The sequence below is a fragment of the Streptopelia decaocto genome (genome assembly GCF_964273445.1).
Source record: "Streptopelia decaocto genome assembly, chromosome: 9".
NCBI classification, from domain to species: domain Eukaryota; kingdom Metazoa; phylum Chordata; class Aves; order Columbiformes; family Columbidae; genus Streptopelia; species Streptopelia decaocto.
The window spans coordinates 3,220,577-3,242,283 of record NC_138664.1 but is presented as its reverse complement, the minus strand read 5'-3'; the positions used below and the strand labels follow the sequence as shown (position 1 = coordinate 3,242,283).

The following is a 21,707-nucleotide window of genomic DNA, read 5'->3' as shown; positions in this document are numbered from 1 at the left end:
TCTTTATATGCAGAAGCAGTGTTGCAAACTTTATGATCAAACTTATAAATTCAATCGAACCGCTGGTGATGGTACTAGGAAGGTGATCTCCACAGTGTCTCACCTGGAAGGGCTGAAAGCATTTGTGTTTTCAGATATCTACATAAACAACCTGAACTCTGTGGTAGTTTTTGGCATCTTCCTGGCCTCTGTGCTCATTTCAGCTGAAAGCGGCACCAAAAGCAAAGGGAACCGCTGACATGCCAGAAAGGCGCGTTTTGATGGCTCCCTGCTGTTGTTAGCTAACCGAGGTTTGCAGGTACCGCTGGTGGTGGGGCTGTGCTCTCCAAGGCCTGATAAACTGATCTGGGTTAAAATAATTCTGCTTTTTTTGGCAGTTCAGCTCCATGATGTGATTTGCAGCCCTGACCCAAAGTGGTTTTATCACAGACGTGAGGGGGAGGCGGTGAGTCATGCCAGAGACCGGGGACAAGTGGCTGGGGAGCTCTGACACCAGCTTTGCTGGCAGAGCTGCACCCCAGACGTGGGTTTGGTATTAGAGCAGCGCTTCCCTGGGCCAGGGACTGGCTGCAACAGCAGGATTGTCAAGTCTAGAGCTGCCTCTTGTCATGAATTACCAGTAGTTTAAAATACACCTTCTGTCATTAGGTTAGCGGTCCTGCCAAGTGCTCATCGAGCAGCTGTTTGTTTGTTCATGTAGTAAAAAGCCCTACTTATCTAACACCTAGCTGACACTTGAAGCATGGCTACTTGGCACTGGGCTTTGTCAGTTATCTCAATATTGTGTCCTTGGGCATGGCACGTGGTCTCTCGTGTTGCTGTCCTCTTGACTGCTTTGATATGAAAAGAATCAGGAGAACAAGATGTTTCTTGTAGTGGCTAAAATAGCAAAGGCGTTGCAATGGAAGGAGGACCTTTCCATCAACGTAATTGTTATAGGAATTTATTTTACTAAGACTGTCTTGCTGAGTTTTTGCAATTTCCAGACAAATTTTGCAACTATTTCTTAAAGATAATGCATATTTTACTTGTCACGTTAAGTTATTCTTGGACTTGGGTTGTCCGTAAGGGTGCCATGGCAATAATGTGTTCTTCTGGGATGCTAAGGCCACCCAACTAATCACATGCAAAACTGTTTAAAAATGAGGTGCTGCTGCTGATTATGTTTTACGATGCTTAATCAAGTGTAGAGGACTGCTCATTTTCACCTATGCATATTCTCCAAAGAGGTAAAGAGGTGCTCATAATAGCTAAATGAGTAGTATGGGAATGTGAGAGGATTAAAGTGGACCTAGGGGAATAGCTTTTTTTTGAGTAACAGATAAGCATAATGCAGTGAAACCTTTGGACACCAGATGAAAGAATTAGCACCTTTGGAGAGTGATTTTTAATCCCAGGTTACTGAAGTCGGACCTTTGCAACATGACAGGTGACCACATGGCACCTGGGTGCTGGCTGGGGTTCCGCGTGCACCGGGCGCTGCGTGGAGCAGGTGGTGCTGAGGATGCTCAGGAAACCGGAGTCGCACCAGGACACGAGGTGCGTTTGGAGCCCTTGCACCCTAATCAGAGAGATATTACCATATTCTCCAAAACTGTCCAAACACACACTTAGAATAAATATACTGCTGGTATCAGAAAGCAGCTCATGTGCCCAGACTAGACCCAATCTTAAAAACATGTAGTGTGGGCACAGGGCTCTTGGCACAGCTGTGTTTCTCTCCAGATCAGTTTGCACATCTGTTTGTGTCTGCTCAAGAGCCCATTGGCAATAACACGGCCTTTTACTTGCAGGAAAAGCTTTCCAAATCAGCAGAAAGTCTCTTTCCAGTCAGAATATTGAAGGAGGGCTTAAGGCGAGCACTTCTGAAAATGTCTTGAGATGATCTATTAAAATAAATCTGAAAGTCATCTAGCTAAAAAATGTTAGAAAACCTGGTTTAATAGCACCATGGAAAGTAATGGGACAAAGATATCCCTTATCATCCATGCTTCTCAGTTTAATTATTGAACCATTAGTACGAAAGATCAGAGATGGTGGAGAAATTACAGATATATAAATGTATTGGGAATAGTAAAATCAAGTTTCATTTTATGTTGATATCATTATACTATTATAAATGATATAAATTAAAGCTTGCCACTTTTAGTGGAAATAATTGAAGCTTTTAGTCAGGAGCTGGAAAGACACGGTAAAACTTGTCTAAACCAGAGATCAATAGCCCTGGCTCTAAATAAATAACTAATTAATAAATCTGAAACATATCTACTGAAAGCAATGAATAATAATGAGACATAAGAAGAGGTTAGCATGCCTAAAAATGTCTGCATTCTGAAGTATATTGGTTGGCCTAATAAAAGATATTGCCTCTTTCTAATGCCTTGCTTCTCTTGAGATACTTAAGCATCAATCCATACCTATAGGGAAAAGCAGTTCAAATTAAACATGAGCCGTGAATGAAAACTGCATTCGCTGACCTAGTAACCTAATTACCATTCACATTGATTGGGAGAATCCCAGGGCTTAAAGTTAATGTCCTACTCAGGGTCCTTTTCCCCTCTTGCAAGACTTGCTGACCCTCCTTTCCCCCTTCCCACCCTGTGCCACCAAAATGTCTCAAGGCATTATTCAAACTTTGCTACAATCAAATCAAAACGGGAATCAAAAGAGAATTAATCGTGTGTTTGGGTGGGATGAAAAGGCCCGGCTGGTGCTGTAAAGGGAGCGATGTGTTTTGCACATGAAGCAGTTAAATACAACCTGTGCTGTCATTCAAGCTGCTTCCACATAGATGTGGTACCTGAGGAGCTGCAGGTAGTCAAGGGCATAGGGACAAACTTATACGAGGAGAAACCTGGTAAACTCAAACCTTGCACATCATAAAGCAACTGCATCCAGCATCTGGGGAGCCGGACCTTGATTTCTGTGCATGCATGGGCACCGTATGTGCGGTGTCTGCCTGGCACTGTGTTGTAGGGAAGAAATCTGGGAGCAGAACCTGCCGCTGGCCCCAGCACAGCCCCCCATCCGACCAGCTTTGCTGCTGGGGCAGATTACCGGCTGCTTTCTGCAGTAAATAGCCTTGTTTGCTGCCGATCCGCCTGGTGCTGAGGGCTCATCCAGAGAAACCACGGTGGCAAAACCACAGGTGCGTTGTGGGTCAGGGCACGGCAGGACCACCGCATCACCCAGCCCTCTGCAAACCGGGAGGGCGAGGAGGTATCGATGGGGCCGTGTTGGCTGGGAGCAGCTGTTTCATCTGACGCTGGCACCATTTGTCAGTAGGAGATGTAAAATACTGTGCCAGATCAGGAGTTTAAAATTTACGCATAGAGCATAATGCTTTTTAATATATCAAATGTTAAGAAGGTCTATTTAAATATATATATATATTTCTCAGGGTGGCAACTGGCTGCAGATTTGAACAGCTTTTAAGTAATTTGTGCAATGCCAAGTAACATCCTTGAGTCCCCATTAAATTTCACTGGCCCAGACCCATAATCAAACAGGGCTCCTGGCCTGCAGACGAAAAGGCTTCACAAGTGTTGGTAGCAACAAATCTTCTCCATACTGCAGCTTGGTCTCACAGCTTCCTGCGGCTCAGGAAGACACGTTGTATAATCCACGATGGGCTGTTGGAGTGGTGTTTAGTTGGCGTTTCTCTTTCTCCAGTCTTTTTTTGCTGATTTTGTGACACTTTGTCAGGACAAGAGAGGAGGAAAGAGAAGATGAAGGGAGCCAAGATGGATGGAGAAGGAGCATGATGACTTCTTTGTGTTCGTTTTAGATATTTATACATGCGTTGCCCCTCAAGACACATTTACCAAGTTTTCATTTACTAAGTAGAAGATTGTTTTACTTTTTAACTAGGAATTTCATGTTTTAAAACCACTCCCTGTCATTGCAAAGGTTTGAGAGCTCCAAGTCAACTTAGGTCTTGGTCACACATGATTTTGTAGTGTCAGTTATTCGGGACAGAAGAAATCAGTGACTGGAGAGGAGGCATCTCTGTAATTTCTGCCAGGGATCAGACACTGTGGCCGTGCTGTCACTCGGCATCTCGGTACCTCCGGCAGCGCCGCTGCTGTAGCCATTAGCATTGGTGATGCTGTGCAAGTTTGGGCTGTCACCGCTATCTCGCTGCACTCAGAAGACTAATCAGGCGAAAGGCTTTAATTTCATAACAAGCCAAGTGATCCTCTGTAGCTTTCAAAAATAGCCCGTTAGTAAAATCTAGCAGGTATTAATTAGCTAAGAATAAAAAAAGCAGCAGCCGCAGAACGCTTTATGGACTGGCTATTTCCAAGTGTATGGGGTAAACAAAAAGCAGAGGCAGCCTTTCAGCACCGCTTCTGTTACAGACATCTTTGAGTTCATAGCAACGATGAAAAGGAAGGGTAATATTTTGACTCTTAAAGCCGAAGATCTCTCACTAAGATGGCGAAAAACTGAGTCATTGGTACTTGTTTCTGAATCATTAAATACATGTGTCGCTAAACTAGAGACATGACTGAACCTTATTGTGCAATGAGATCGTTATTAGTTTTATATTGAAGATTAGCTTTGCTCAGTCATATACGTTTTTTATTATGGAAATGTGGAATAGTGTCCTTTTCTTCTCATTTCACATCATTTTCCACAGCAGTCTCCTGTGTGCTTTATGAAATAAAATTTGATAGATCACTTCCAATTTTTTTTGTCTTTTCATATTTCAAATAGTCCATGAAGAACCCTCATAAATATTTCATACTTGCTCATAAAGATTTATTGTAAAAGAGACTCAAACGACCGCTTTACTATTTGCAAGAAAACCAAGTGTAGAACTGACTGTTGATACAATATTTTAGTAATAATCTGTTCATTGTAGCTGTTTTGAGGAGGAGATACGTCTTGTGTAAAGTTGGAGTTAAATCATTTAAGGCGAAATATAATTTAGTGGTTCCTAATGATCTCTATAGTGCTACAAAGGTAATCAGGTCATTTGTGCATGTAATGACTGATAGCAACTGCTGCCATCCGAGAGCACATACTTGCATATGCAATTTCAGCTGTTGTATAGAAAACAGCTGGATTCGAGAGCTCCATCTTCATTCATAAGCATCATCACAGACCGTCATCTACACCCGAAATTTCATTTGGGTTTGAGGATGTGCGTGTCCATGGGATTTATGAATGATGTGTGTGTGTTCCTTGGAAATGTCCATTTGTGTGCGTAATACAAAACACAGGTGCCTCCACATATAAACCCAGGTTTCTTTTAGACCAGTTAGAGAAGATTTGTTTTATCAGTCTTTATAGTCCCAGCATTTTACTGAAAGAGAACATGCTAAATACCTGCTGTAAAACTAAAAGAAACAAGATAAGATTAGTAAGTAGATAATGATTCTGCCCATTCCTTGCTTATAACATATAATCACTTTTTCATGCTTTTATTTACAATTTTTGTCGTAAGTGTTCTGAACTATCCAAGGAAATGATGGCAGTCCTTTTTTTTTTGTACATACCATGCAATAAACCGCCTCTATTTATATTTTTGCTTCTAATATGTCTTTCTAGTACCTCAACTTTCTCAAAGCGCAGGCAAGCAAGACCAGCTGCTTTAGCAGAAATGCAAAGTTACCCGTTCTTATACTGGATAGATCTTAATTAAAAAATAAATTATGAAGTATGCCTTTCCTTCCATCTTTACAATCCTCCTTTTAAAACTTTAAACACGGTTTAAGGTGCTGAAAGGCCGGCAACGCTGACTGGCTCTGATAGTACTTGTATTTCAAGAGTGCCAGAATGACTTTGGAGCAAATGTCTTACAGCAACTTGCAGAACTTGGGATCATTACTTTCCACCTTTATTTTTTCCCTGCCTCCCCCAGTTTGATAGAATCCTCTTATATGAAGCATTCAAGCCTTTCTTTGAAGTCCTCTGCCTTTATTTTTGCCAGTAATAAGAAAATGAGACGAGAAAAGCTGTGATTTCATAGGGCCCCATCGTACATTCAGATCTACCTTTTTCTCCTCTTTCTATGTCTCGATGATCCCTCGCTCGCATCCTGCAGATGTTTCAGGAGCTCATTTGCATTCATTAATTCACTTGACTTGCTCTTAGGAGCAGAAGACATTGATAACATTTTTATCCAAACATATGTCTTTTATACTTTCAACTTTATAGATTGTCAACATCGAATGAAACAGGAGGGGAAGGAAATAAACAAAACCAATTCAAACCAGAAGACACTAATAGCTCTTCTTTTTCTCCATAGATTTTTACTATGATCAGCCAGAGCTACAGAGATGTCCCTCTTTTAGAAACACCCCCATTCCTTTTGAAAGAACCTTCCTGCCAAAGAATTAAAATGGTTTTTCTTGCCAAAAAATTTAAATTATCAACACTAGTTGTTCACTTTTGGAGATCTATGAACCATAGAAATATAGTAATCTGAACAGTTTAATAGATGATAAATAACAAATAAATATTTTTCATGCTTTTTCCAGTTTGCAGAGAAATTCCAAGAAGTAAAAGAAGCTGCCAAACTAGCAAGAGACAGATCTCAAGAGAAAATTGAGACCTCAAGCAATCATTCCCAGGTTTGTAATTTAGCTTTAATACCTGTGTGCATACAGGATAAATAATTTAAAGTTAAATCTTTAATGGACCATACCAGCTTCTGGCAGCAAGCTTAAAGTATATAAAATGAAGATTGTCGAAGGTAATTGTCAGCTGCTGGACATTAACGTTGTCGGAGGAACATTTTTCATCCATCCATGCTCTTTACCTTCATTTCCATCTAATTTTTTTCAGCAGTTCTTGAGCTGTTATAACTTTTTTAATAACAGGGAAAGCTCTATATCCTTTGATTTGTACCGTTACACATGCTTTGGGTCACTGGAAGGTAAGCCAGTGTGGTGCTTCAGCAGACAGTAAATGAGATTCATCGAGATGATGCTGCTTTTTGTCAGCCGGCTAATCTAATTTTGTGGTTCACTTCGCCGATGGAGACACTGACTTTGTGGCCAGAGTGTTTTGTTGCCTTGGTGTGACTCAGGGAACAGAGGCAGAGCTTCCGTGGGTGGGTGGAAGCAGCTCATGGTGTGTATTTGTACGATACGCTTTTCTAGACATCACATCTCAATACAGCCCCTGTGTCCAGGGAGATCGGGGTTTCTTACAGACTGAGGATATTAAATGTTGTCCCACTCTCTCTCTATATGATTGTAATTTCATACACATTGCACTGGGTAAGAATAAACCCTGTTGAGCAGGTGTTTTGGCATGGGCAGATGTTTGGAGAAAAGTTAGGTGAATTTTCATCAAAGAGAAATTCAGATGCATGAGCAGAGAGAACCTGCCGAATGCTCCTTAGTGTTGCAACTAACCCCCTTTGTGGGGTCCACAGATATCGATCTCAGAGCCTGACTTTGGATATTCAGTTTTTAAAGACTTTGTGCCCTTTCTGGTTCCCTTTACTTGCTCTCTGTTGGTGATCAGCACCAAGCTGTGTATTAATGGTTTCTCTTTGGAGGAGCGGTATCTTCTATTTTTGACTTTTGGTTTGGATGTTGTGTGCTTCTGGTTGCATTTTATTGTTTCATTATCCTAAACAAAAGAACAACCTTTACAAAAAAAAAAAAAACAAGCCTTGACAGTTTAAACGCTTTAAAAAAATTTTGGATGCTTTTAACTTCCATTTTGTGTATAATTATATTTTTTTATTCTTTTTAAACATACCAGCTTTGCAGTCGAGATGTAAAGGGGTATGTGTTTGCTACCACAGTTCTGCCAGGAGAACATACATAGCCTAGGTCTCAGCAGGGTGGTGTGGGAGCAAGACTACAAAGAAATGGGTGTTGTAGTGTTGCAGGTGATGCCCAGTGTTCACTTGTGTGTTGTGCTGCAGGAATCTGGACGTGAAACGCCATCTTCCACTCGAGCATCTAGTGTGAATGGGACAGATGATGAGAAGGCATCACACGGTGGTCCCGCGGAGGCACATCTCAAGTCTGAGAACGATAAATTAAAAATTGCTCTAGCTCAAAGGTGAAGTTCTTTTAATACCTAAATTGCACTGGAATAGCATGCTGTAATTATCTGATGGTTAATGGTATTAGCAGAAATTATTAAAATGTAATTGCATTAATTTAAAATGATGCAGCAGAATGGATGAATGAGCAGATTTTAGCAAGTACCTCCTGGTATCCAGTTGAGACATATTTACCATTTAGCTTTTTCCCAATCTAGTTCATGATGAAATAAGATCCTTTTTACTCCACTGATGCCAACTCTTACAGCCACTTCCGTTTGTTAAGTTTTAGAGCTACAGAAATAACATTAGAGCCATGGGGGAGCAATTGCTACTGATAACATGTGAAGCCAATCTTCTTCCTCTTTGAGATTGCTACATTTACTTTGATGAAAAGAGATATGGATATTTAAAATTATAAAAGGGAATGAACTCAACCGTAAAAAGTTGAAGGGAGAAATATAATTTCATCGAGCCGCTTAGGCGTCTTAGGGGGATGTTTCTAAACCTGTGGGCTATGCCCCTCAAAGTCAGATTTTTCGCTGTTTGCTTTGATAGATTATTTGAAAATGCTGAGAAGAGTAATTTGCAGCTGCAGTGGAAATCCAGGCGTTGGAATATGCAAAGTTATGACATTAAAATAGAATAATTCTCTACTGGGATCTTGCCTTGTCTGCCTCTTGCATGTGAATGTATCTGTGAATGGGAAGAAAATCTAACAGGATCAAGCTACTCTTAAATAGCTATTTAAAAAATAAGGCAGCAGCACCATAAGCAGCATTGCCCAGTGAGCAGTTCTGAGGTTGTGTGTATTATATTTGCAGGACATCATCTCTCTTTATTGACATTTCGATAGTGTAACCTATTTTAAATCATAATGTTTGCTCGTTCCTCCTGCTGAAGACCCCTCCACAGGCAAGTGGCATGTAGGGAGTTTCAAAGCCTTCCTTCCATTCACCCTCTAATCTTGTGCCCTACACTGCAGCTTGAAGCTTTGGGGAATGAGTAGTGTAGTTCTTCAGCATTACGTAACACTTCTGTATTTAAAGCTGAGGATTAAAAAAAAAAATCAAAATACAGGTAGCGTCAACCCCCTGACATCTCTTCTGTACCATCTGCAAATGTGCAGAGTGGCTTCGTAGCTACACGGGCAGCACGTCCCCAATCCTGCCCTGCAGCGGGTGCTCAGCCAGGCACAGCTGCGCTGGAGGCAGCACGGACCGTGCATTCACAGAATCACAGAATCACAGAATCGACTGGGTTGGAAAATACCTCAGAGATCAGTGAGTCCAACCCTTGGTCCAACTCCAGTCCATTGACTAGATCATGGCACTGAGTGCCATGTCCAATCTCAGTTTAAAAACCTCCAGGGACGGCGAGTCCAGCACCTCCCTGGGCAGCCATTCCAATGCCTGACCATTCTCTCTGTAAAGAATTTCTTTCTAACATCCAGCCTAAATTTCCCCTGGCAGAGTTGAAGCCCATGCCCCCTTGTCCTATTGCTGATGCCTGGGAGAAGAGCCCAATCCCCACCTGGCTGGAACTGCCCTTCAGGTAGTTCTAGAGAGTGCTGAGCTCAGCTCTGAGCCTCCTCTTCTCCAGACTAAACAAGCCCAGCTCCCTCAGCCTCTCCCCATAGGTCTTATGTTCAAGTCCCTTCCCCAGTCGTGTTGCTCTTCTCTGGACCCGCTCCAGCATTTCAATGTCTTTCCTGAACTGAGGGGCCCAGAACTGAACACAACACTCCAGGTGTGGCCTCCCCAATGCAGAGCACAGGGGAAGGATCACTGCCCTTGTCCTGCTCACCACGCTATTTTTGATACAGGACAGGATCCCATTGGCCTTCTTGGCCACCTGGGCACACTGGTGGCTCATGTTGAGCTTCCTGTCAATTAGTACCCCCAGGTCCCTTTCTGTCTGACTGCTCTCCAGCCACTCTGTGCCAGCCTGGAGCGCTGCAGGGGGTGTTGTGGCCAAAGTGCAGCACCCGGCACTTGGCCTTATTGAACTTCATCCCATTGGAATCAGCCATGGAGAAAACCCCTCCTTGCAAATAGGGTTGATCCCAGCTGTCAGCTTGACCCTACAGCCTGCTTGGACAGCAGCACTTCTGCTCCAGAGCACCAGTTGCTGGAGTTGATAGATCCTTTTTTTGGTCAAATTGTAGCTTTTGTTCTCCTTAGGCAGGCAATGGCCAGGGGCGAGTACCTACATCTGATGTTAAAACAACAACTCATTGGTAAACACGCACCATGGGTGGATGAGTCTGCAGTCAGGTAAAGATTAATGACGGACAGGATGATAAGGTGAAGGCAGCTAATGGCACCCTGGTTTTTCTCAGTTCGTCCAACGTGAAGAAGTGGGAGACGGAGCTGCAGACGCTGCGGGAGAGCAACGCCAGGCTGACCACGGCGCTGCAGGAGTCCGCAGCCAGCATCGAGCACTGGAAGAAGCAGTTCTCTGCCTGCAAGGAGGAGAACGACCAGCTCAGGAGCAAGGTAGCGCAAGAGCGTGCCCACAGGAGAGCCGGCTCTGCCAGCTGCCTGCTCCTGCCGTTGCTCTTTCTCTTGCATTTCTGCTGCTTTATCTGTGTGTGTGTTTTAGGAGGTGGATTTTGTCTTCGAAAGGGAAGTGGATGGGAGGGTTAAGTGAAAAAAGTAGTCGGAGTCACCGGACAGAGACTTGAACTCTCGTAGGTTACTCTGAGCAGTATTTATTGTAGAAGATTCGCAGGAACAGCAGCGTTGGGTCACCTCCTCAGAGAGTGACAATCATACAGTAATACAGCTAGTCATTATATAGGGTTCTAGCAGGTATTATGCAACTAAGCAAAATTTATCACTATCCAGTGGAATTTTCTACGTATTCACGATGTCACTGTCCAGTGGTCTGCAGGTTTCACTTCTTCTTTCTTGATCCATTACTGCAAGTACCAAACGAAAGGTCCTCGGGTCGCAGGGCTAGCTTTGAAGTTCTACCTGTCTCATTTGTTATCCATAGTTCATCAGTCTAGCACGGAAATCGGCAAACCTAAGAATAGCATTTATCAATGTCTTAACTAAAGGTACAAAGCAAGCATAAGGTAACCACGCTCGTGGTTCTGGGTAAGGGCTATACAGGGAACAAGCTGAGACTTTCAGCCTTAGCAGCACAGCTTATAACACTGATATAGGCCTAAAATCCTAATTTCCTATTTTCCTATAACATAAGGCAGCTGGTTCTCTCTGTACCCAGCGGGCAGGGAAGTTCAAAGGGCTGGGATCAGTGGGAGGACTGGTGCTGCCACATCACGTGAAGCTCCCTGCCCCTTGATTTGAGAGACTTGGTGTCGGCAGGGGTTGCTACCTGGGATGGTAAAACAGAAAGATTTTTAAAGTGGGAGTGCTATTGCGTATCCCTTTCAAAGCTCACTTAAATACTGCCAGAGGATGAATGAGCAGAAGGCAAGGTTATGGCCGGGTTACCCACAGAAAACCAAGCTGGGAACCACTCAGTACTAGAAGTAAATCCCGACGGCAGGCGGGGAATGAGGACACGAGTTACATCATCAGCGCTGCAGGCTGTGAGCTGGATCCTCCAGCACTAACACTGGGCGCATCTCGTCCAGAAACCTACAAAGAGGCTTCGTCAAAAACCGTTTCCCCACCATTACACAGGTTTCTCAGTGGTGTAATACTGAGGGTGAGCAGCGGCTACAGCAGAGAACAATTGAGAAGTTTAACTTTTTAAAGGCTCAGTTTAGCCTAGTCATTGGTACTGTCCCTCAAATACCACAGTGCTATTAATATCTGTAACAGCCCCATACAGTGTTGGCACCAAGCTGAGGACAGGGAAGGTTGGTTCCCATGAGTGCCACTCACAGGGCACTCCGTTCATCTTAAACGTCTTTGGAAAAGCTGGACCCTTTCCCTGCTGGCTTAGATGGATCACTGAGACGTTTGGTATAGAGATCGGATTGTAACAGTCTGGTGAAGATTTTGTTGTTGTTGTTGTTGTTTAGGGTTTGCTTTCAAAGAGGAGAAGGAATTCCGTATCTTTTTGTATGTCAGCAGGCTGCAAATAGTATTTCAGTGCTGGAGGTGACCTGGGTTGTCTGTCGGCACTGAAATTCTGTGTGGAGCAACCTTTTCCCAGGGCAGATACTCTATTTGCCTGTATTTTAGGTGTGCACAGTGATAGTTCAGGTAGATCAAACCAGAGCTATTTTAACTGATGCTAAGTTAACACATCAATATTAGTTGTTACGTGATCCGGGTTCCTACATCCAATCTCTTTTGGACAGGGGAAAGTGAGAGACTGGAACAGAATAAGAAAACAGCGTGATTTACAGCGTCCTTTTTACTTTTCTGTACTGTTGCAGAGAAAAGTTCTTATTAACATTAACTGATGAAACATGCTATATTCAGTATATATATATATATGATATGAAGAGATCATCAAGACACTGCCTTGCTACAGCTGCAAAGTTGTCGTACTGGTGAGCAGCCAGGCTGTGCAGCAATGCTGTCTGTGTAATGCACTGTCTTTGTCTACACAGAGAGGTTGTTCTGAGCTTTTCCCCAAGTAGGTTCCTTGATCGGCGCTCACGCTGCACCACTGCAGCACCCTGGGAAGTTCCTTCTTTATTAACTGGGTCAGGATTTTTTGCATATTGCTCTGCCTTCAAATGAGAGAAGCTATAATCCCAAAGCAATACGAAGCTGAGAATTAAAATACATATTTTAATGAGCTGGCCCGCTGGCCTGTGGGGAGCTGAGGCCAGGGCTGGCAAGGGAGGTGTGGAGACAGCAAAGCAGCTCCCGGGGCGAGAGAACAAACCGGTGCACGTTGCTCCCAACTGCTTCTTGCCCCAAAGTTTTGATCTCGTGTCCCTCGTACTCCAGCTAGAATAATAAGCACCCCCTGAGGAGGCAAAGCTGGGAACGCTGGAGAGATTTCTTCTCCTTGGCACGTTAAGAAAACCCATCCCTTACAGTCTTGTGTTGGTTTCATAGGAGCGAATTGCAGATTTTATCCCCAGCCCCACTTATTTTAGCAGCTCAGTGTTTTGTGCATTCTAGAGTAATTATATGAGATACTGTGCAAGAGAGAATAAACATAGTCCTGGGGCTTCCTAGTGAATGTGTAAATTAGCTCTTTTTAGGGAAAGAAGTGATGATTTGGTTGCGGTGAATCAAGTGCTGTGATCTAGGAAACAGATCCTTGACAAATTAAACTTGTCGGTGCTTCCCTCTGCCCAGGGGAGCGATTGCCCCTTTACATCAGCCATGGTCTGCCCCACATTTCCAGAAATCTGAAAAATTTAATCTAATATCTGGCGTTTCTTAAAGATTGAAGAACTGGAGGAACAGTGCAATGAAATAAACAAAGAGAAGGAAAGAAATGCACAGCTGAGTAGACGTCTCCAGGAACTGGAAACAGAGCTTCAGGACAAGGAGCTGGTAAGTGCCCTGAGCGCAGAGGTGACGTTCTGTAGAGCTGGAATGGCTCTGGCTGCTTCTCGCTTGGGGTGTAGATTTATGGACTGGCTCACCTACAACCAGAAGCAGCCCCATGTCTCAGGGTGTCACCCATTTCTAGATTTTCCATGTGCAGGTCTTTAGCGGTAGTTTGATAGAGTTCCTCAGTCTCAGTTTCGTGGTGTGTTATGCGCTATGGCAGCACGCTTTAGTTTGTCAGTGGTTAACAAACATGGTGCTTTTATGTATACAACACTTTACTGCTAATAGAAGAGCTGGAGCAGTGAAACAAGTTGCCCAAAGCCAGACCTAATGCTGAGAACAGAGTTTTGGCTGCCAGTGTCCATGTCCTGAATTCCCACAGACATCAGGACCATCATTAAAACACGGTATTTACGTGGTAAATTGCATTTGTGTACTAAGTCCTGTCTCTTTATCCAAGTGGCTCATAGGATTCAGCTTTGCCGTTTTACAGTCTCCCTCTGATGTCAAGACTAGCGCCAGGAGTGAGAAATTCAGATTCATTCACAGTACCCTAGTTTGTCATTTTTGACACACAGGGTGGTCATTTTTCTAAGGAGAATGATGTTGATGGCTTGGAGCCCCTGAACAGTGGGGAAAGTAATGGGATCCTTGGTTTTTCCCTTCATTACAGTGATCAAATGCTCTGTGCTGGCTGAAGAGAAAAAGCTGTCAGCAAGTGCAGTGAAGTTTGCCATGTGCCATTACAGCATCTCTGCTGGTGCTCTTAAAAGCAGTGCTGTTAAGGGGATTTAGGATGGCACAAGGAAATAGTTTAGGGAGATGGATTTTGATGCACTGTTATAAATATAATATGTTTTTCAGCCCCATATTTCAAAGGAGAATGTCATGCTTTCTTCCCAACCTCTCTGTGATAATAGCATGTATAAGAACCCATATTCTCCGCCAGTGTTTCCCTCAAGATTCACATTTTTATGGTACTAAATGAACCAGAAAATTGATTGACTTGTGAATATCACATGCCTATCTTCCATTTACACCGACAAGATACTAACTTGATTTCAAACTGCGCACTTACATTAGCAGGTTCGTGATTAGGTCTAAGTCACCCAGAAGTAACCTTCCGTGGTTTGCAATTCAAACCGGCATGAAGTCTGCTCACAGATGTGAGATGAGGGAGAGAGAAGTTTAAAGACATGGGAGTCAAGACAGAAATAGTGAAATATTTATATTTTTGTATGTGCCGTATGTCCAGGTTCCAGTATAGGTTGGGAAATTACATATTAGATAACAGTGTAGGGGAAAGGGACCTGGGGGTCCTGGGGACAGCAGGGTGACCATGAGCCAGCACTGGGCCCTTGTGGCCAGGAAGCCAATGGTACCTGGGGTGGGTTAGAAGGGGGTGGTCAGTAGGTCAGAGAGGTTCTCCTGCCCCTCTGCTCTGCCCTGGGGAGACCACACCTGGAATATTGTGTCCAGTTCTGGGCCCCTCAGTTCCAGCAGGACAGGGAACTGCTGGAGAGAGTCCAGCGCAGCCACCAAGATGCTGAAGGGAGTGGAGCATCTCCCGTGTGAGGAAAGGCTGAGGGAGCTGGGGCTCTTTAGTTTGGACAAGAGGAGACTGAGGGGTGACCTTATTAATGCTTATAAATATATAAAGGGTGAGTGCCACGAGGATGGAGCCAGGCTCTTCTTGGTGGCAAACAATGATAGGACAAGGGGTAATGGGATCAAGCTGGAACACAAGAGGTTCCACTTAAATTTGAGAAAAAACTTCTTCCCAGTGAGGGTGGCAGAGCCTGGCCCAGGCTGCCCAGGGGGTTGTGGAGTCTCCTTCTGTGCAGACATTCCAACCCGCCTGGACACCTTCCTGTGTAACCTCATCTGGGTGTTCCTGCTCCATGGGGGGATTGGGCTGGATGATCTTTTGAGGTCCCTTCCAATCCCAAACATACTGTGATACTGTGATATATATAATATGTGTATAAATATATATACACTGTATTATACTATATATAGTAAGAGCTTAACTTACAGATTCTGTTACATTCGTGTTGTGCTCTGCGTTCACCTATTAGGGAAGAAATCACCTTCCGTAGCCAAGAAATCTGCATTTTGGATAGGACTGGATTTGCTGTTCCATGTCAGGAGAGCTCAGGGGATATACCACTGTACAGATACCACTGTACAGTGGAGGACAGCTCGTTACAGCTGTGATCTCTAATGATGAATATATATATTCAGCTCACAGTGCCATTGGCCTTTTTTGCTGCCATATATCATTGAAAATTCATGTCTAATGTGCTCTTTGCTACCATCTATAAATTGCTTGTAGCATTGCAACCCTTCAGATTTCTCTTTGATTGAATATATCTTTTGCCTGAGTATGTGTTTTAGGTTAAGGTTTCATTAATATAATTAATGGCGTTCATGCTAGGGATTGGAATACACTGTCTGGTTTAGAAATACAAAGTCAAATATATAGTGCAAAAATTCTAGTAGAAAGTTAGCATGTATTTTGGAATGAAGACATGCTGTTTTGATTATTTAACATCCAATTACTGTGCAGAACACAATAAAATATGCAAAGTCATTTCAGAATCTGAAATTTTCATTATGTTTTGAATTGAAGCTTGCATTCATTTTTTTCCTTTTATATTTTGAAAGGAACTGGAAGAGTTGCGAAAGCAGGGTGAAGTTATACCACAGCTCATGGCAGAATGTGAATCTGTATCTCAACAATTACAGGTAGAGTTCAGCAATGACATTAATTTTAAAATAGTTTATACATTTAATTTCATTCTCACGACTTTGTGCTTTTCCCTGTTCAGACTTCAGTGTTTGAAGGCAAAAGAGCTACGGTTTGTAAAAAAATTACATGCAAAATACACTGTGCCATTCCCAGCACAGGAGTAATTAAATAGCTCCAGTTCTTTGCCTTGCTGTATGATTTCTATAGGTTTTGGTGAGAAGAAACATGTGCCTACGCGCATGAAATGGAGAACAATAGGCAGAAGAGCTAATGAGAGGGGAAATAACAGAACGAACTGCAGCAAGGGGAGTGTTCTGTGGCCTCCCTGGTCCTTCCCTGGCTTCTCACACATAGTGGAACTTTAAAAAAAATACCAATAAATCCAAAAGTACTGAATAAAGCAATATTACTCCTCAGGCAATATTTTCTAAGCTTATTTTTCACCGTAGATAATTCTGTATGTAATTGGTGGCACGGTGTCTAATTCTGCAGCAGCAGCAATGACAGAAATATATGCACAGTGCATGATTTAAATCCAGCTGAATTTTAAGATACCAGCCAAGTGACAAAATCTGATGTAAAGCGTCTTTTCCGGTTAATCTGTGTCCTTCCCTGCATGAGTTTGCTTTCCTTCTAATCTGACTAGCACGTGTCACTTGCTTCTCTTCATCAGTTTGCAGAAGTCAAAGCCAACTTTTCCAGCCCAGCTGCCATTCGTTGCTTTTCCCTATTAAATGCTGTTCATCCTTCTTCTTTACGATTCACCTTATTGTCTCTTTTGTCTTTAAGGCTGCCGAGAAAAAGAACAACGATCTCGAAGAGAAAGTCAGGACGCTAAGGACAGAAGTCGAAGAGAGCAAACATAGGCAGACCAACCTTAAAACTGAATTAAAGCATTTTTTAGATGTACTAGACGGGAAGATAGATGAATTACATGATTTCCGACAAGGACTGTCTAAACTTGGGGTGGACAACTAGATGGCAATAGATTTTTTTTGTAATCTAGGGTCTGGATGTTTGATGTTTTGTTGATCCCAAGCGTGTGTTTTACAAAATATAACTAGAATGTTCCACTTGTTTGCATTGTTTTTGTACATAGAGGCTGAAAATTTGCTGTGGGGTTTTTTTGTTTTGTTGGGTTTGGTTTTGTTTTGTTGTTTATTTTCCAAACCAATCGTGCTGCTCACTGAGTTCTGTTGAGATGAGAAACTTTCTGTATTGCTGCTCTGGCTTCGTGGGGTTGGGAACAGGTAGAGTGTTCTGTCTCAGGAATCTGGAACTAGATCTACCTTAAAATGAATATGCAGTCAGTTGTTGCAGGGAAATTTATATCTTTCTTAAGGGCTGTTGCAACCATAGAAACAGAAAACAAGTCTTTTTCTTGTCCGGACTATCGGCACTCCTAGCAACATCCACTTGTATTCCTTGGTGGAGCAGGTGAGAGTAGCTGGAGCTCCTGCAGTTTGGCTGCAGCCCAGCGAATCACTTCACACAGATACCAGTATCTTTAGGGACCATGTCAATCAGGTCTGATTCACCAGAAAAAAGAAGAACGCAGTGGATAACCTCAGATGCAGGTTGCATGTGCTTGCCTGGACCCATACAGCACAAAGTCAATGATGACGTAGAAATGAATTTCGGCTCTTCAGGTCGTGCATCTTACCCGGTAGGTGCGGGCAGCTTCCCTTGCTTAGCAAGATCATCTCTCTCTGGCCTTCAGCTTTGAACCCGTGTAGTTGCATCATTATGTGCGCCTCTGAAAAACACCCATCGGAGTCCTGGGGCCAGATCTTTATTGCAAAAAAGCAACATGTTGCTGGTTTGTCTACAGGGCACTTGCAGCTCTGTGCAGCTTCATCGCTGTTGATTAACTTCTGCAGAAGTGACGAAGGAGATGATATTGATCTGCAGAGCAATATAAGGTCACTAGGAGTGGTGTTGCTAAGAAGAAAGCTTCTGCCCAGGAGACTGGCAGGGTCATGACCACATGAAATCAGAATCCTTTCGTATGAATTCTGCATTCGCAACTTGTGTATCTTTGACAGTAGGGTGGGAATTAGTCTCCACGTTAGCCTGTCCAAAAAAAAAAAAAACCCAACTCAAAAGGCAGACGTGCTCTTGTATTCTGAAACTGATTATTCAGCAGCTCTAAGTATGTTTTGAGGAGTGCAGGGTCATACGCTGGGCTCCGGCTCAGTTCAGCACAGGCGGGGGTGTAAAAGGGCCAGAGAGCAGGATCGAGCCCAGGTTTTGCTCTTGCCCTCAGGGCTGCCCGCAGCTGCTTCTCCATAACCTGGTTTGAGAGCCTGTTTACACGGGATCTGAAATAATTCAGGAAAGCACTTTGGTTTAGGTTACATTGTTATTTGCTTAAATCAGGCACAAGCTTGGTTAAGCATCACACCGGTACATTCCAGCAGTGACAGATATGAAATGGCAATGGGTTTTTTTTCGCTTTTTTTTCTTTTTATTTTAATTTAAGGGCTTTTTTTCTTTTCTTGGCACATCTGAATTATAAACGTGACCTTTAGAGGAAAGGTGGGTTGTAGATGAACATGCGTTGGATATTTTTTTGCACATGGATCTATATAATCCCCATGCTGGAGATAGGTTTTCTCTGCAATTGTCCCTTGAGTTTTCATTTCATTTGTCACTGTTGAGTTATCACCAATGCCTGTCGCTTACACTGGACTTTGTGTATTTTTGCTCTTACTCCTTTCAAAGAATGGCTGTGAAGCTGGGACCTTTCATAACCATTATGACCATTTAAGCATCTTTAAAATAAATCGCTGTGGGCTGTTGATATTTTAAAATAAAAATCAGGTACATAGCACGTAGGAGTGTGAAAATTAGACTTTGCCAGCGTGGAAGACTCAACAGTTGCATAATACGGGGTTAGATCAGACTTCTCGAAACTGAAAATGACGTCAGAAACAGTGTGTGGTTGTGCAAATAATCCCCATTTTTAGTCTTTTTACGTGATAGTGAGCCAGATAGACACCATCATTGAACAGGCAGCTGGTCCCTGCTGTTAGAGCTGCTGAATAGTGGGGGTTTGTTGGGGTCTTTTTTTTGGTGGCCAAAATGAGAAATAAACAGCTCTACTTTGTATTAGCACAACACCTAAAAATATTCAGTGACATGAAAAATACATGGAGATAATTACTTTCAAATGCTCCATTAGATGAGTTTTTTTCACATTTTGGGAAAATGACCTTAGTATCATCTTTGGAATAAATTATTTCCAAATGGAAAACTGATACATTGTTTCCCACCCCCAAGTAAAACAGGTTAATGTTTTGCTTTTTTTTTTCCTATTTGGCTGAACCTGTATTTGCTGCTTTTGACTCAAATTCACAAATAGTTTTGTTTGGCCTAAAAGTGCGTTTTCAGCAAAATTAGCACTTGCCAGTGTTTTTCTGTCTATATGTCTCATTGATGTCTCCTTTCCTAAGGGAGCTCGCTGAAAGAAAACTGTCTTTTCTGTAAGAAATTCAGTGCCACCTCTCGCTATGTCCTGTTGTTCAAAGGATGCTCTTTTAAAAACACTTTCACACTGGCTGCCTCTGTGCCCAGGAAACAAATGCTGTTTAGACAATGTCTTGTTTCTAGACAAACGCCTGGTTTTATTTTTACGCGGGCCATTTAGGATGAATGTTTTTGAAAGCTGCTCAATTAATTAAGGAGAGCAGGAAGGGTTTCTGCTGTTCCTCCCGCTGTCCTGGCCACTTGCAAACAGCATAAATGACTGAAGGAAAAGTCCCCATTAGTGTCCACCTTGTAGTGGTGGGAGTTTCTTGGCTGTGCTCTTCGTCAGGCCAAGACAAAGTTATCATCTGAATAGTTATCTCTGTGAAACCCTTCGAAGCTTCAGTGGCTTGTAAGGAATATAGCGCTGTCTTGCTGAGCCTGGGGATTAGCAAAGATAAAACCGCTGTCGTGGTGAGATGTCCCGCTCGGCTTAATGTGCGACTGATGCCGAACCCCAAGGGAAGGGGTGGCTGGGGGAATCCGCCAGCAGCAGCTCGTTGTGACAATCATTTCAGCAGGAGCCCCGGTGAAATGTGCTGAACCCTCAGCTCACCCACCTTCGTCCGGGCCCTTCTGGGCCTGCCAAGCCTGTAAATATCCAAAAGTCCTCAGCATATCGCAAATGTGCGGGATGGCAGGTGAAAGGCCACACGCGCAGCTGGGCAGTGCTGGCTTATGGTCTTTAGGTCAAAAATGGTTAAAGCTTTTGCCGTCCTACACAGGCTCAGAAGTAGCAGAGCCCTTGCAGAGGGGCAGGCTCAGCTTTCGGGGCAGTGAGGATGCCCAGGTTGAGTGGGTCTGGTTCTAGGCATGATTTAGCAACAAGACACAGACCTACCCTAAAGTAATTTTTATTTCCATAGATCGTGTTCCACAAGCACCTGTGTGTCAAGCAAAGCAATACGGAGCCACAAGACGTTTAATCCAGACACATCCTGCGCCCCCCGGAGCCTGATGCTGCTTTAGGCTCCTCTTTAGAATATAAACCTGACAGTTACATAAAGTTTGCGTGTCTTAAATACTGTTCTCTGCGGTAAATGATAAGGAACATGAAGTGAAATAGAGAGTGAGGAGGTGAATGATAAATACGCCGAAGGTGCTTCCCACAGGAGGGCTCTCCTGTTGGGCCGGGCCTGGCTGGGCTTGGCCTGTGTCCCTGGGCATGGCGGATGTCCAGCCTGTTTGACTTTCTACCGTGTTTTGTCTTAGCTCTTTTTTTAAATTGTTTTCTTTCTTTTTAACAGATATAGCCTAAACACGCAGTCTTCAGATGAAGGTGCCTATACCTCCAAAAACTTGATATGCACGTTTTGAAATAGATTCCTTTTTCATTTCTGGTCATTTTGTTACCTAATAATATGGCACTTAAGAGAAAGGCACTTGAGAAAAGTCTGTCTGCTGTTGTAGTTTGGTTTTGGTTTCTTTTTTCTTTAAACACTGGTCAGCAATAATTATTTTAGCCATATGCTAGCTATAAAAGACTGATAATATGTAAGATTTGTGAACTAAGCTTCTAAGTTTGCAGTGCATTGATTAACTTGGGTATGTGGAAAGGGAGCGATGCTCAATGAATGAGTATTTTGCAGCATTTAGATGTTTTCATTTAACTGCCTAATAGTGATCATGAACTTACTATTCTATAAAACTCATCATGAATGACAAACAAAGCACATCATTTTTAACATGAATATATCCCTTGTAGTTGAAAGTTCTGAGAGTGTTTTAGTGTGGTCTGCTATACCAAAATATTTAGATTATGAGGTTTTAGTACTGAAGATAAACATACACCCTGTTTTTACTGTTTCAAGTAAAGTGAATGACCGACAATTTGTTGATATACAACTGTGGGAAAACACTGCAGTGCTCTAAATGTATATTTTTATTTGGGTTTATTATATTTAGTATATGGTTTAATGAAAACTGAAGTGTTTACTACAGTTGGATCATTGTAAAAAACATCTCTTACCTC

General features: G+C 42.9%; 1 protein-coding gene across 1 annotated transcript in view; it reads left to right on the top strand.

The window, feature by feature from the left end:
- The window catches only part of HOMER2 (homer scaffold protein 2), a 55,774-nt gene extending 38,494 nt beyond the window's left edge, over positions 1–17,280 (top strand). The window contains exons 4-9 of the mRNA XM_082061273.1: positions 6,489–6,581; positions 7,892–8,031; positions 10,356–10,512; positions 13,345–13,455; positions 16,123–16,203; positions 16,997–17,280. Of these exons, the coding sequence (XP_081917399.1) occupies positions 6,489–6,581; positions 7,892–8,031; positions 10,356–10,512; positions 13,345–13,455; positions 16,123–16,203; positions 16,997–17,185 (771 nt within the window). The 3' untranslated portion in view covers positions 17,186–17,280. The remainder of the gene's footprint in view (positions 1–6,488; positions 6,582–7,891; positions 8,032–10,355; positions 10,513–13,344; positions 13,456–16,122; positions 16,204–16,996) is intronic.
- Positions 17,281–21,707: the final 4,427 nt, after the last annotated feature.